The sequence below is a fragment of the Saccopteryx leptura genome, chromosome 4 (assembly GCF_036850995.1).
Source record: "Saccopteryx leptura isolate mSacLep1 chromosome 4, mSacLep1_pri_phased_curated, whole genome shotgun sequence".
Classification (NCBI taxonomy): Eukaryota; Metazoa; Chordata; class Mammalia; order Chiroptera; family Emballonuridae; genus Saccopteryx; species Saccopteryx leptura.
In genome coordinates, this window is record NC_089506.1 from 77,560,419 (window position 1) to 77,572,921 (window position 12,503).

Genomic DNA, 12,503 nt, shown 5'->3' on the forward strand with positions numbered 1-12,503 from the left:
TGCATCTCTCTGAGGCTTTCATTCTTAGTCATGTCTGCTGGTGACTCATGAATAGACTTCTTCAACATTATTTCACATGATGACTTTCAGAACCAGCAGCCAATTGAGGTATATGCAATATTTCATATAATTATTCTAGTTTAAAATTTTCCTGGAGATTTTAGGCATGGTTACAGGAAGAACTGGCATCTGTTAGTACTCTCTAATTTCCTTTCATCTGTCCTTAATCTGAACTGAGGTAAAGGCAAAAAGACAAGTTATCAAGGTAATAAAGGGATAATGGGAATTCTAGAGTAAAGAGACCTATGGTCTGATAAACCATGTTCTAAGCTAATTATCAAAGACCTTAAAACTTTAATGTTCAATTATATTTATATTTATGATAAATTTTCTTTAATGTCCAAAAAGACATTCTATCACAAAAATAAAGCTTAATTTCAACAAAACTATAAGCTTCAAATAAGGATAAATAAAATATCCCATAAATGTCTTTTTTTTTTTTTTTACCTGTTTTCCCGTTCATACATTTCCCTAGAGGCACTTCGAAGTTGATCAATTTCTTGATTAGTTTTCAATTTGATTTGCTCCAGTTCATAAGAGAGTTTATTTTCATACTCTGTTTTATAATGGTCTCTGCAAAGAATCAAAAGAAATATCCATGAATTTATTTTTGTAAAAAAATAGTTCTTTACTGTTCATGTAAGATTGTAATATGGCAAATATGATCTAAAGACCATGTGCCTGATAAACATAGCTATTACATATCAAGTTTTGTAATTCCTAAAAATACTATTCCAACTAGTCTCATCTAAGATTTCCTTTTAAACAGTCTGTCCTTAAGGCTTACTTACTACATGAAATGTTAGCTAATTTTGAATAATTACTCATCTTCAAAAATATTTTACTAACAGTTTTTAATGACTATGGTTGGAGATTTGAAAACTGACACACATAGTATGGCCTACATTTAGAAATATAAACTGGCATGGTGTAGGCTGCCAGACAAATAATACGGGGTGAGGCAAAAGTAGGTAATAGTTGTGAGTATGAGAAACACAGTTGTTTTTGTATTATTATTTATTGTATTATTTTCCATTTGAACTGCAAACCTACTTTGCCCAACCCTGTATTAAAAAAATATATAAGAACAAAATGATTCTAATTGAGTCTTTAGAAAACTTTTCCTTCAAAGCACAAAAACCTAGCCACTGTGATCTCTCAGCAAAGTCACAAAACATTACACAGGGTATTAGCAGAAACACAAACAAATGAAAAATACCACAGACTAGGAAAAAAAGTCATGAATGTGTAAAGTCTTAAAGGATAAAATTTAGAATTTGTTTTAGTTTTTGATGTACTGCTAAAAATAAATACTCAAGGATTATAAGGGCTATTAGTATGAAGTTACTCTAGTAGCTTATATATCTAGTTGAAGTGAGAAGACAAGTGAAATAGAGGGGTCTGAGTCCAGAGCCTGTGTCTTCGAACAGTACGGAGTGCTGTTTCCTCATCTTCTTTTTGTGTCACAGTTAGGAAAAAGTCAGTTTCGTCAGGCTCTGTATGACTAGATTTTCTTTGAAAAGGTATCTCTATAGAAACACTTATATACTTTATTTTCAAAAACATGTATATAGAGATCTTAAGTTATAGGGAATCAGGAAGCTTATGTTGTAAAATATAAAATAAATAAAAATAATTACAGTATATGTATATATCCCTACCTAAAAGGCTTTTGGTTGGAAAAGCCACAACATGTTAAGAAAAATAAATTGGAATGAGAACATCTTGTCCTGGCTGGTGGCCTAGAGCGCCAAAGTCTACAGTACAATCTCAAGGGTACTGGCTCTACTCTGAGGTTGCTGGTTCGAACCCCAATCAGGGCACATAGGAGAATCAATCAATGGTACAACTAAGCGAACAACAACTTGATGATTCTCTCTCCCCTTTAACTCTTCCCCTTAAAAAAAAAAGAAAGAGATAATACCTTAAAAGAAAACAAAAATGAAGTTCGTATTATCCTAACAACATCCTATAGACCTTAAACATAAAAATCACTATTCCCGAATGCAAGTTCTCCCACAAAGAAGTTGGTGTTAATATCTATTTATATATAAAATAATGGAAATCTTGCCTGGATGTTACATATTTTTCATACATCTCTTCCCTAGCCTTTTTGGTTTCTTCGAGTTGAGCCTGAAGTCTTTCCAGGCGGTCCTCTTCATGGGCACAGCGAACACTGAGCTCCATGTTTTGGCGATTGAGATATTCTTTATCCTTCTGCAGTAAGGTAACAGTGTGCTGTAAGGTGGCTACCTGCATATATGCAGAGACAGACAGCATTCAGAGCAATGGCATTTTACTTTTCAACGTTTACTGTATTATTTTCTTTCATTTGTGCTTTTGCTTACCGCATAAAAAGGGCTAATTCTCACCCTGTATTTTTTTACCCAAGCACAGCTAGCTACTAAAGGCTCTTCTTCTAGGCAACTACATTAAAAAGGAAAAAACGGTCCTCCTACAATTCTGTCCTATGTCCACAATCATTGTGCAATAAAACACAAATGAGTATAAGTTTACCTCTTTTGATAAGTCACTTCTTTCTTTAGCTTGAACTGTATGAGAGGCTTCAAGTATTTCATGTTTTCTCCTTAACTCATTTACTTCCTGTTCAAGTGCATCACGTTCACTAAAAAATTCAAATACATTTTTTATTCATTTTTACTAATATAAAATTCAAATATACATATAAGGTTTACATTTACTTTTAAAAGATTTTATTCATTTTACAGAGGAGAGAAAAAGAGAATGAGAGAGAGAGAGAGAGAGAGAGAGAGAGAGAGAAAGAGAGAGAGAGAGAGAGAGAGAGAGAGAGAGAGAGGGAAAGGGGGGGCGGAGCATAAAGCATTAACTCCCACATGAGCCTTGACCAGGCAAGCCCAGGGTTTTGAACTGCGACCTCAGTGTTCTAGGTTGACGCTTTACCCACTGCGCCACTACAGATCAGGCTACATCTCTTTTTACAATGCATATTTTAAAAATGTTAACTATGTTCCAGGAAACTGAACAAAGATACTAGTTGTGGGGCTTTAGTGTCATTCAATAAACAATACAGTATCTGCTTTTCAAATACAGAAGACTGTTCAAGATTTTTTTCCAGCTACATACTTTATTATCTTTATTTATATTTATTATCTTTAAAAATATGTAAACTACACCAGTCAGCAAAGTAAATAATAAAACTTTCTAAATAAGGTACATTCTGATAGCTTTTCACTAATCATCTTCAATCTTAACTTGAAGCCCAACTTTTTAAAGAATTTATACATGGCTCGATGCTTTCAGTTCTGGGTCAAAAAGACCTTAACTCATCACTCAGATTGAATAGCAGATACACAGGCAGGTTTCTTATAAATCTTTCATTTATAAATTGTTTATAATTACCTAGAGATTCTATTTTCTATATTCAAACCAGATCTTTCCCCCAACAGTAAAACCAAGAATTGGACCAAACCTATTTTAGATTTCTTTAAAAATGAGCAGAGAAATAAATTTCTTACTCTTAAGTTACCTCTCCAGCCAGAATCAGTTCCTTTGCACTTTATTTCACTTACTCACTTGGTATATCCATGGAGAGGGTTATTAAGAATTGTTTTACTTTACATTAGGTTTCCAATAACTCATTTAGAAAGATATATTTCTTCTAGTTAACAAAGTATTATGTTTATTGAGAAAAGAGAGCAAAGCACAAGTTAAAAATAACAATCATCCTTAAACTCACTAACTAAAGATGACTATCAGTATTATATTTTGGTACATATTACTTTAAGTATGTTGTGCTTTTATATGCAGATGTTTTCATCGTCACAAGTTAATAATCATGCTCTCTTTGCTATGGGTTTTTTAAATGTAAAATTATAAAATCACAATATAGCAAAAGACCCATAAACTTGCTATCCATAGTTGACAAAAATTAACATTTGTCTATATTTAGATTAAAGTTTTCTTAAAATAGAAAGAATATTGTGAGTAAACTTGAAGTTTTCTACATTATCCTCACTGTTACTATATCATCCCCGTAATAAAATGATGAATTTAGTGTTTCTACATTTTTTACATATTACTCAATAATTGTTAATGTTTTATATTTACTTTGTATTATTTACTATACATGACTTTGTCATATTTATTCTTTGTTGTTCATATATGTGAATAACTATATATGGATACACACATATACACATGTATGCTCATCTACATACATATACATATGCATTTCTCCCAACTATTTAAGAGTTATATGCAAACATTATGTCCATTTACCTCTAAATAATTCACTCTAAATTTCCCAAGATTAACAATATTTGCTTATATAAGCAGAGTAGCAATCAAATTCAGGAGAGTTAGCCCTAATACAATATGTATCTAAATGTACAATCCAGTTTCAAAATTATCAACTGGATAATTCTTTTTTTTTCTGAAATGAAAAGCGGGGAGGCAGAGACGCAGACTCTCGCATGTGCCCGACCAGGATCCACCTGGCATGCCCACTAGGGGGCGATGCTCTGCCCATCTGGGGCGTTGCTCCATTGCAGCAGGAGCCATTCTAGCACCTGAGGTGGAGGCCACGGAGCCATTCTCAGTGCCTGGGCCAACTTTGTTCCAATGGAGCCTTGGCTGCGGGAGGGGAAGAGAGAGACAGAGAGAAAGGCGAGGAGAAAGAGTGGAGAAGCAGATGGATGCTACTCCTGTGTGCCCTGGCTGGGAATTGAACCTGGGACTTCCACATGCCAGGCTGATGCTCTACCACTGAGCCAACCGGCCAGGGCCTGGACAATTCTTAATGGCAATTTTTCACTGGTCGAGGATCCAATGTATTATCATGCATTCCATTTGGATGTCATGTGTCCTTAGTCTCCTTTAACCTTGAACAGTTCCTTAGCCTTTCATGACATTGATTAGATTCATATTAAGCACTTTGGGCAAGAATACTATATAAGTAATAATGTGTTTTTCGTAGATCACATAAAGAGGCACATGATGTTACTTTATCCACTGACTGTTGATAGTAATTTAGATCATTTGCCCAAGATTGTACCTGCCAAAGTTCTCAAGTATAAAGGTACCTTCTTGCTTTTTGCATTTAATAAGTAATCTATGGGTACCTACTTTGAAATTGAATATTCTGTTCCCAAACATACTTCTTGCCATGGTTTTAGTTTATATTAGATTCTGAGTCAAATAGTATTATGAAGTTAGAAAACAGTAATTCTAATATGCATATAAATTTATTGATTGACATTTTACATATAAATATCTTCTTTATTATTAGCATCTACTCAGGGATTCTTATTCTATTCCATGGATGGTAACATTATTGTTAATATTCATTTTGATATTTAAATTGTACCATTTTTGGCCAGTTAGAGCCCCTTCAAAACAGCTATTGTGGTGTTGAATTAGAATTAGAAATATCAGTATGATTTTTCCACAGTGTGTTAAGCTCTCCCATCCTACCTGATCCCTCTCCATCACCTCTGCCTACTGAAAGGGCCTAGAAACAATGACCAATGAAGCAATGACCAGCATCCAAAACTTAATTTATGAATAGTATTCCTCATTAAAAGGAACCAGGACTCCTTATAGAAAGGGCTGAGGCAATGAAATTACAAAATAAAACTGAGAACATTATGTTATGCTAGAAAATAGAAAACTGCTTTAAAAAATTAAAAAATAAGCACATGTATTTTTTGCTTTGCAAAATTTAATGCTTTGTATTTCATTTACCCACATAGATAAAGATCTTATTTAATCATTTAACTGCTACACAGAATTACATTGTAGAAATAAATCATAGTTCATTTTCCATTTCACTATTGAAAAGCACATGAATTATTTCTAGTAATGGTGCAATTAACCTATACCTGTTTCCTTTTGCACATTTGTGAAGATTTATAAAGAACATAAAAGTGATTTTTCACCCCAATTTATCTATATCTTTGTGACCAGACCATTTTTTTAAATCCCTTCTTTCCATTGAGTGAACCGAAGGGTTCACAGTGGGAGCCCCCTCTTGCTTGTTTGCTTCTCTGTTACAAATTCTAGCACATGAAGATGTTTATCATATTTTTGGGCATACGCATATGATATACTGACGCCCATGCTCTCACCACCTAGCCTCAATAATTATCAACGTAGAACTCAATTATCAACGCAGAAGGTTCTTTTATCCTTCATTCATGTCCACTATATTGTTCTGATGATTATGCTTTTTAGTTTTCTCTTTCCATATTTTATGTAGTATTGCTACAGAATTACAGTTGCAGAGAGGATATCAAAACACCAATTCAAAGTATTATTTTATCATCACAATCTACTTCATTTTGAAATGATTCTTTTGAAATCCAGCTTTATTCAAAAGCCAAGAGTATAGCTCTCATGGATTTCAAGCTCCAATAATTACTGTATTTTGACATAAAAATACCTATGCAATAATACAATACATAACCCATGTCAGTCATAGGAGGAGTAGAAGCACCAATGTTATATCCCCAAATCCTTGTAGATTTACCTATGGTGTTATACAATGTCTTCTTTCATTTATTAAGTGAATGAAAGTGTTCATTCATTTATAAAGTATTCATTGAGTGACCACTGTATTTCAAAAATTATTTTATGTACCAGTATATATAGCAGTAAACGATTCAGATAATCTCTCTCTGTGTGTAAATACATAAAGACTTTCATAAATAATCCTTTATTTGATCTTCTTAGTTTAAATAGTACAGTTATTTATATTAGCATCATCTCAGAGATAGCAAAACCTTGGCTTAGAATGATAAGGTTTACCTAAGGGACATACACTAAATAGTGGTTCATTAATGTATAAACAACAGAAAAAAAAAACTTCAGATAAAACAATAAAGTATTTAAATTGATTTCATAAAATAAAAACGAGTAAAAATTTAAAAATATTTGTAAACATGGGATTTTACTGGGTCCCTATCTTCTAATATTACATTTTAAAATAGCAGCAACTTCTAAACAAAATAAAAACAAATGATATAGAAATACAATTTAAAACCCACAAACTGACAAAACTGCATGCTTTTATGCAATGAAGAATACGATACATGTCAGAAAAATAAAAAGATAAGCTACAGACTGGAAGAAAATATTTGCCAAAGATATACTTGATAAAGGACTGTTACTCAAAACAAAGAACTTTTAAACTCAATGGTAAGAAAACAAACAACTCAATTAAAAAATGAGCCAAAGAACTTAACAGACACCTTGTCAGAGGAGATATACGGATGGCAAATAAGCACATGAAAAGATGCTCCAAATCATGTCATTAGAGAAATGCAAATTAAAATAACAATGAGTAACCCCAAAACATCTATTAGAACAGCTAACATCCAGAACACTGACAACACCGAACACTGGCAAAACTGTGGAGCAACAGGAATTCCCACACACTGCTGGTGGAAATACAAAATGGTACAGCTACTTTTGGATAGACTGTTTGGCAGTTTCTTACAAAACTAAGCATAATTTTACCAAATGATTGTGCTCCTTGTTTTTTATCCAAAAGAGCTGAAAACTGTGTCCATACAAAATTTGGCACAAGGGACGCTGGCCAGTTGGCTTGGTAGTAGAGCATCGGCCAATCATGTGGATGTCCTGGGTTTGATTCCAGGTCAGGGCACACAGGAGAAGCAACCATCTGCTTCTCTGCCCCTTCTCCCCCCTCTTCTTTCACTCTCTTCCCCTCCAGCAGCCATGTCTCAGCTGATTCAAGTGTATCACCCCAGGCGCTGAGGATGGCTCATGGAGCCTCTGCCTCAGGTGCTAAATGGCCCCAGATGGGCAGAGAATCTGCCCCAGATGGGGGTTGCCAATGGATCCTAGTCAGGGCACAGGTGGGAGTCTGTCTCTCTATCTCCCCTCCTCTCACTTTGAAAAGAAGAAAAAAAATCTGGCACAAAGATATTTATAGCAGCCTTATTCATAACTGCCAAGCCTGACTTGTGGTGGCACAGTGGATGGAGTGTTGACCTGGAACATTGAGGTCGCTGGTTTGAGACCCTGGGTTTGCACGGTCAAGACACATATGGGAGTTGATGCTTCTTTCTCCTCCCCCCTTCGCTCTCTCTCTCTCTCTCTCTCTCTCTCCCCTCTCTAAAATAAATAAATAAGAATCTTAAAAAATACCCCAGAAAACTAAACTGCCAAAAACTTGGAAGCAATCAAGATGACCTCTAGTAGATGAATGGATAAATGTTGGAATGACTTTAGCTAATGGAATGTTATTCAATGCTAAAAAGAAAAGAGCTATCAAGACATGAAAAGATATGGAGAAAACTTAAATATTACTAAAAGAAGCCAATCTGAAAAGGCTCTATACTGTATGATTTCAACTATGTGACTTTCTGATAAAGTCAAAATTACGGAGACAGAAAAAGAGTAAGGTATAGTTATATGGCACATAATGATTTTTGGTCAAAGGTGAACTGCATATATGATGGTGGTCCCATAAGATTATAATGGAGCTGAGAAATTCCTGTTGTTTAATGACATCATACTCATACATTGTAGAGCAATGCAGCACATGCTTGTGGGGATGCTGATGCAAATACACCTACTACATTGCCAGCTGTATGAAAGTACAGCACATACAATCACGGTAGCAGCTGTACCATCTAGGTTTGTGTAAGTGTACTTTAAGATCTTCACATAATGATCAATTGCCTAACGATGCATCTCTCTAGAACATATTCCCATTGTTAAGCAGTACATGACTGTATAAAGCAGAAATAACAATGTCGATGGTAAAAATTCAGGTGACTTCAATGCATTTTAAAAACTAGAAAAATGACTAACCATCTTAACTACTTACCTCTTAACTTTATCATAATTCACTTGACGGTAATCACCTTGCTGAATTAACTGTTTTGTGTCAGCTAATTCTAAGGTCAAACGTTGACATCTATTTTGAAGCTCAGAATAGTTTCTTCGATCTTCCTCATAAGTCTATACACCAAAACAATAATAAAACATTTCAAATGAAACACAGTTGACCAAATTCTGCATTGAATTCTGTTAAGCTGTGAATGTCCTCATAATATAAAAACATCCTTAATTTTTCTCTATACAAGAACAGGTAATCTTAAACTCAGAGTAGTTGGTAAGTCTATTAGTTTAAAATTTCAGCTCTGTTCTTTACAGAAAAAAATAGTACACCTATGCCTTGGTTACTAGAATATTACATACAATAACCACAAATGTTAAATGACATTTTCAACATATACCAAGTTACTATCAGATGCTTAAGACACAGAAATGAATAAAACATAGCCCCTGTTCTTAAGGAGTTCACAATTTAGAAACAAAGAGCCACATAAATATCAAATATCTACAATTAAATAAAGTTACTAAAGAGATTAATCATGCAGTTTCCGTGACAGTATTCAGAAAAAATGAAATTTTGTGGCACTTGGAACATATTTCTACACTGATCTTTTCTCCAGTCACCAGACCAGTAGGAAGGGAATGTAGAACTATGGGAGAGAGGTAGAAGTGAAACTTGAAAGCTATAACCTGGTCCTGCTTACTCTGAGCCTCATTTCTCATGGTCACAATTTATCCTTCAACCCTAATGAAGGTCTCAAGTTCTCTAAACACACCAACCTTTCTTTAATGTGTTCTTACTGCCTGAATAGCTGCATAGTACCTGAACATCTGCCTTCAGAACAGCGGTCTCTCTGTACCGTCAAATTGTATTCTATATACCTCACCAGAATCTAAACATCTTCGAGGCAGAAACTTTGTCTTATTTACCACTGGATCTTCATCACTTTACACAGTACTTGCAATACAGTAAATGTGAAATAAATGCTTTGAATAAATTAAGAAATAAATGTATATGGAAATGGAAAGTTGACAGGTTCTGGGGTAAAGCTGATGGTGGCTTGCAAGATCTTGTAAGTTCAAAAGGGGAAAATAAGTAAAAACTCTATCTCTGTGTCATGTTTCTAGAATGAAAATTCACTATGGTATTGATTATAGATTCAATAGCTGAGGATAACCCATCATCATCATCTCAAGAAACCACTTCCTTCCTCGCCCATAAGAAGCAATACCTTATCCATTCAAGTTTTATGATGAGATTATAAGAACTCAGTCACATTTTCAGGGTCTACTTCTAATCCCAGTTCTCTTGCTATTTCTACCATATCTGCAGTTATTTCCTTCTCTACTGAAGTCTTGAAATCCCTAAAACTCATCTATGAGAAGTAGAATAAACTTCTGCTATTGTTTGTATTTTGACTTCTTCCCATGAACCATAAATGCTCTTAATGGCATCTAGAATGGTGAACCCTTTCCAGGTTTTCAATTTACTTTGCCCAGATCCATCACAGGAATCACTCTCTATGGCAACTATAGCCTTAAGAAATGTATATCTTAAAAAATGAAACTTGAAAATCAAAATTCCTCCTTTAATTCATGGGCTGCAGAATGAATGTTGTGTCATAGGCACTAAAAGAACATTGATTAAATTGTATATCTCCATCAGAGCTCTTGATCAAGTATACTGTCAATGAACAGTAATATTTTCCAAGGAATCATTTTTCTGAGCAATAAGGGTCAATGATGGGCTTATAACATCAGTAAGCCGTGTTTTAATCAGGCTTTGTTGTTCTGTGTATAGAGCATATGCTGAGTGGATTCAGCATAATTCTTAAGAGTCCTAGGATTTCTGCAATGGTAAATGCGAACTGGCTTCAACTTAAAGTCACCAGCTACATTAGCCCCTAACAAGAGAGTCAGCCTATCCTTTGTAGCTTTGAAACCAGGCACTGACTTCTCTTCTATAACTGTATCAGGGGATAGTTCAAAAATGAGTATGAAGTGATCAAATATTCCCTATTTTTTATGATCAGTATGAAAGTCCTAGATAGCAACCTTAAAAATAATCTCCAATGAAAAAAAGGGCAAAGGGCTTTTAATAGATATTTCTCCAAAGACAACATACTAATGGACAGTAGACATCTGAAAAGATGCTCAAGATCACTAAATCATCAGAGAAATGCAAATTAAAACCACAAGGACATATTACCTCACACCTGTCAGAATGGCTATCATCAATAAATCAACAAACAAGTGTAGGCAAGGATGTTAATAATAGGATATCCTGGCGCACAGTTGGAATGCAGATTGGGATGACACTGTGAAAAGCAGTATGGAGTTACCTCAAAAAACTGAAAATGGAACTACCTTATGATCCAGTGATTTCACTTCTGGGAATATATCTGAAGAAACCCAAAACACTTGAAAAATATATGCACTCCTATGTTTACTGTGTTATTTATAAGAGTATAATTCGGAAGCAGCCCCAATGACATCAGTACATGAGTGGATAAAAAAGCTGTGGTACATTTACACAATGATATACTACTCAACTCTGAAACAGAATAAACCCTTATCATTTGCGAAAGCATAGATGGAGACATTGCGCTAAGTGAAATGTCAGTATGTGAAATACAAGTACCCTAGAATTTCTCTCATATGTGCAATCTAATTAACAAAATAAACTCACAAACAAAACAGAAACAGTCTCAAAGATAAAGGAACTAACAGCTGTCAGAGGGGCAGGAGAGTTGGGGAGAAGGGGTGCAAAGGTAAAAGGATTAAAAAAAACCCATCATAGAGGCAGACACTGACTACCAGAGGGAAAGGGGGAGCGGGGGAGGTAGAAGAGGGTGCAGAGTAAACCCCATCCTAGAGGCAGACACTGACTACCAGAGGGAAAGGGGGAGCGGGGGAGGTAGAAGAGGGTACAGAGTAAACCCCATCCTAGAGGCAGACACTGACTACCAGAGGGAAAGGGGGGGCGGGGGAGGTAGAAGAGGGTGCAGAGTAAACCCCATCCTAGAGGCAGACACTGACTACCAGAGGGAAAGGGGGAGCGGGGGAGGTAGAAGAGGGTACAGAGTAAACCCCATCCTAGAGGCAGACACTGACTACCAGAGGGAAAGGGGGGGCGGGGGAGGTAGAAGAGGGTACAGAGTAAACCCCATCCTAGAGGCAGACACTGACTACCAGAGGGAAAGGGGGAGCGGGGGAGGTAGAAGAGGGTGCAGAGTAAACCCCATCATAGAGGCAGACACTGACTACCAGAGGGAAAGGGGGAGCGGGGGAGGTAGAAGAGGGTGCAGAGGGGACAGATGGTGATGGAAGGAGACTGGACGTGGGGTGCTGAACACACTATACAATATACAGATGGTGCACTATAGAATTGTACACCTAAAAACTACATAATTTTATTAATCAATGTCACCCACTAACTCAATTAAAAAATAACCAGCTCAAGATGTAGAAAAAGTAACTTTAAAAATTACTAAATATTTAAAAATGATCACTTATCTAAATGAAATTAAATACTATTATCTTAAATCTGCAAATAAAACTCATCTGACAAAGCATCATATATGTGAAAATTTTAA

At 35.4% G+C, this 12,503-nt stretch overlaps 1 protein-coding gene across 4 annotated transcripts in view; it reads right to left on the minus strand.

Moving 5' to 3' along the window:
- PIBF1 (progesterone immunomodulatory binding factor 1) overlaps positions 1-12,503 on the minus strand; it is a 234,760-nt gene that overhangs the window by 189,858 nt on the left and 32,399 nt on the right. For all 4 annotated transcript variants that reach the window (XM_066380783.1, XM_066380784.1, XM_066380782.1 and 1 more), the window contains exons 6-9: positions 8,897-9,030; positions 2,578-2,686; positions 2,132-2,313; positions 508-633 (exon numbers count right to left, since the gene is read on the minus strand). In XM_066380783.1, the coding sequence (XP_066236880.1) occupies positions 508-633; positions 2,132-2,313; positions 2,578-2,686; positions 8,897-9,030 (551 nt within the window). The remainder of the gene's footprint in view (positions 1-507; positions 634-2,131; positions 2,314-2,577; positions 2,687-8,896; positions 9,031-12,503) is intronic.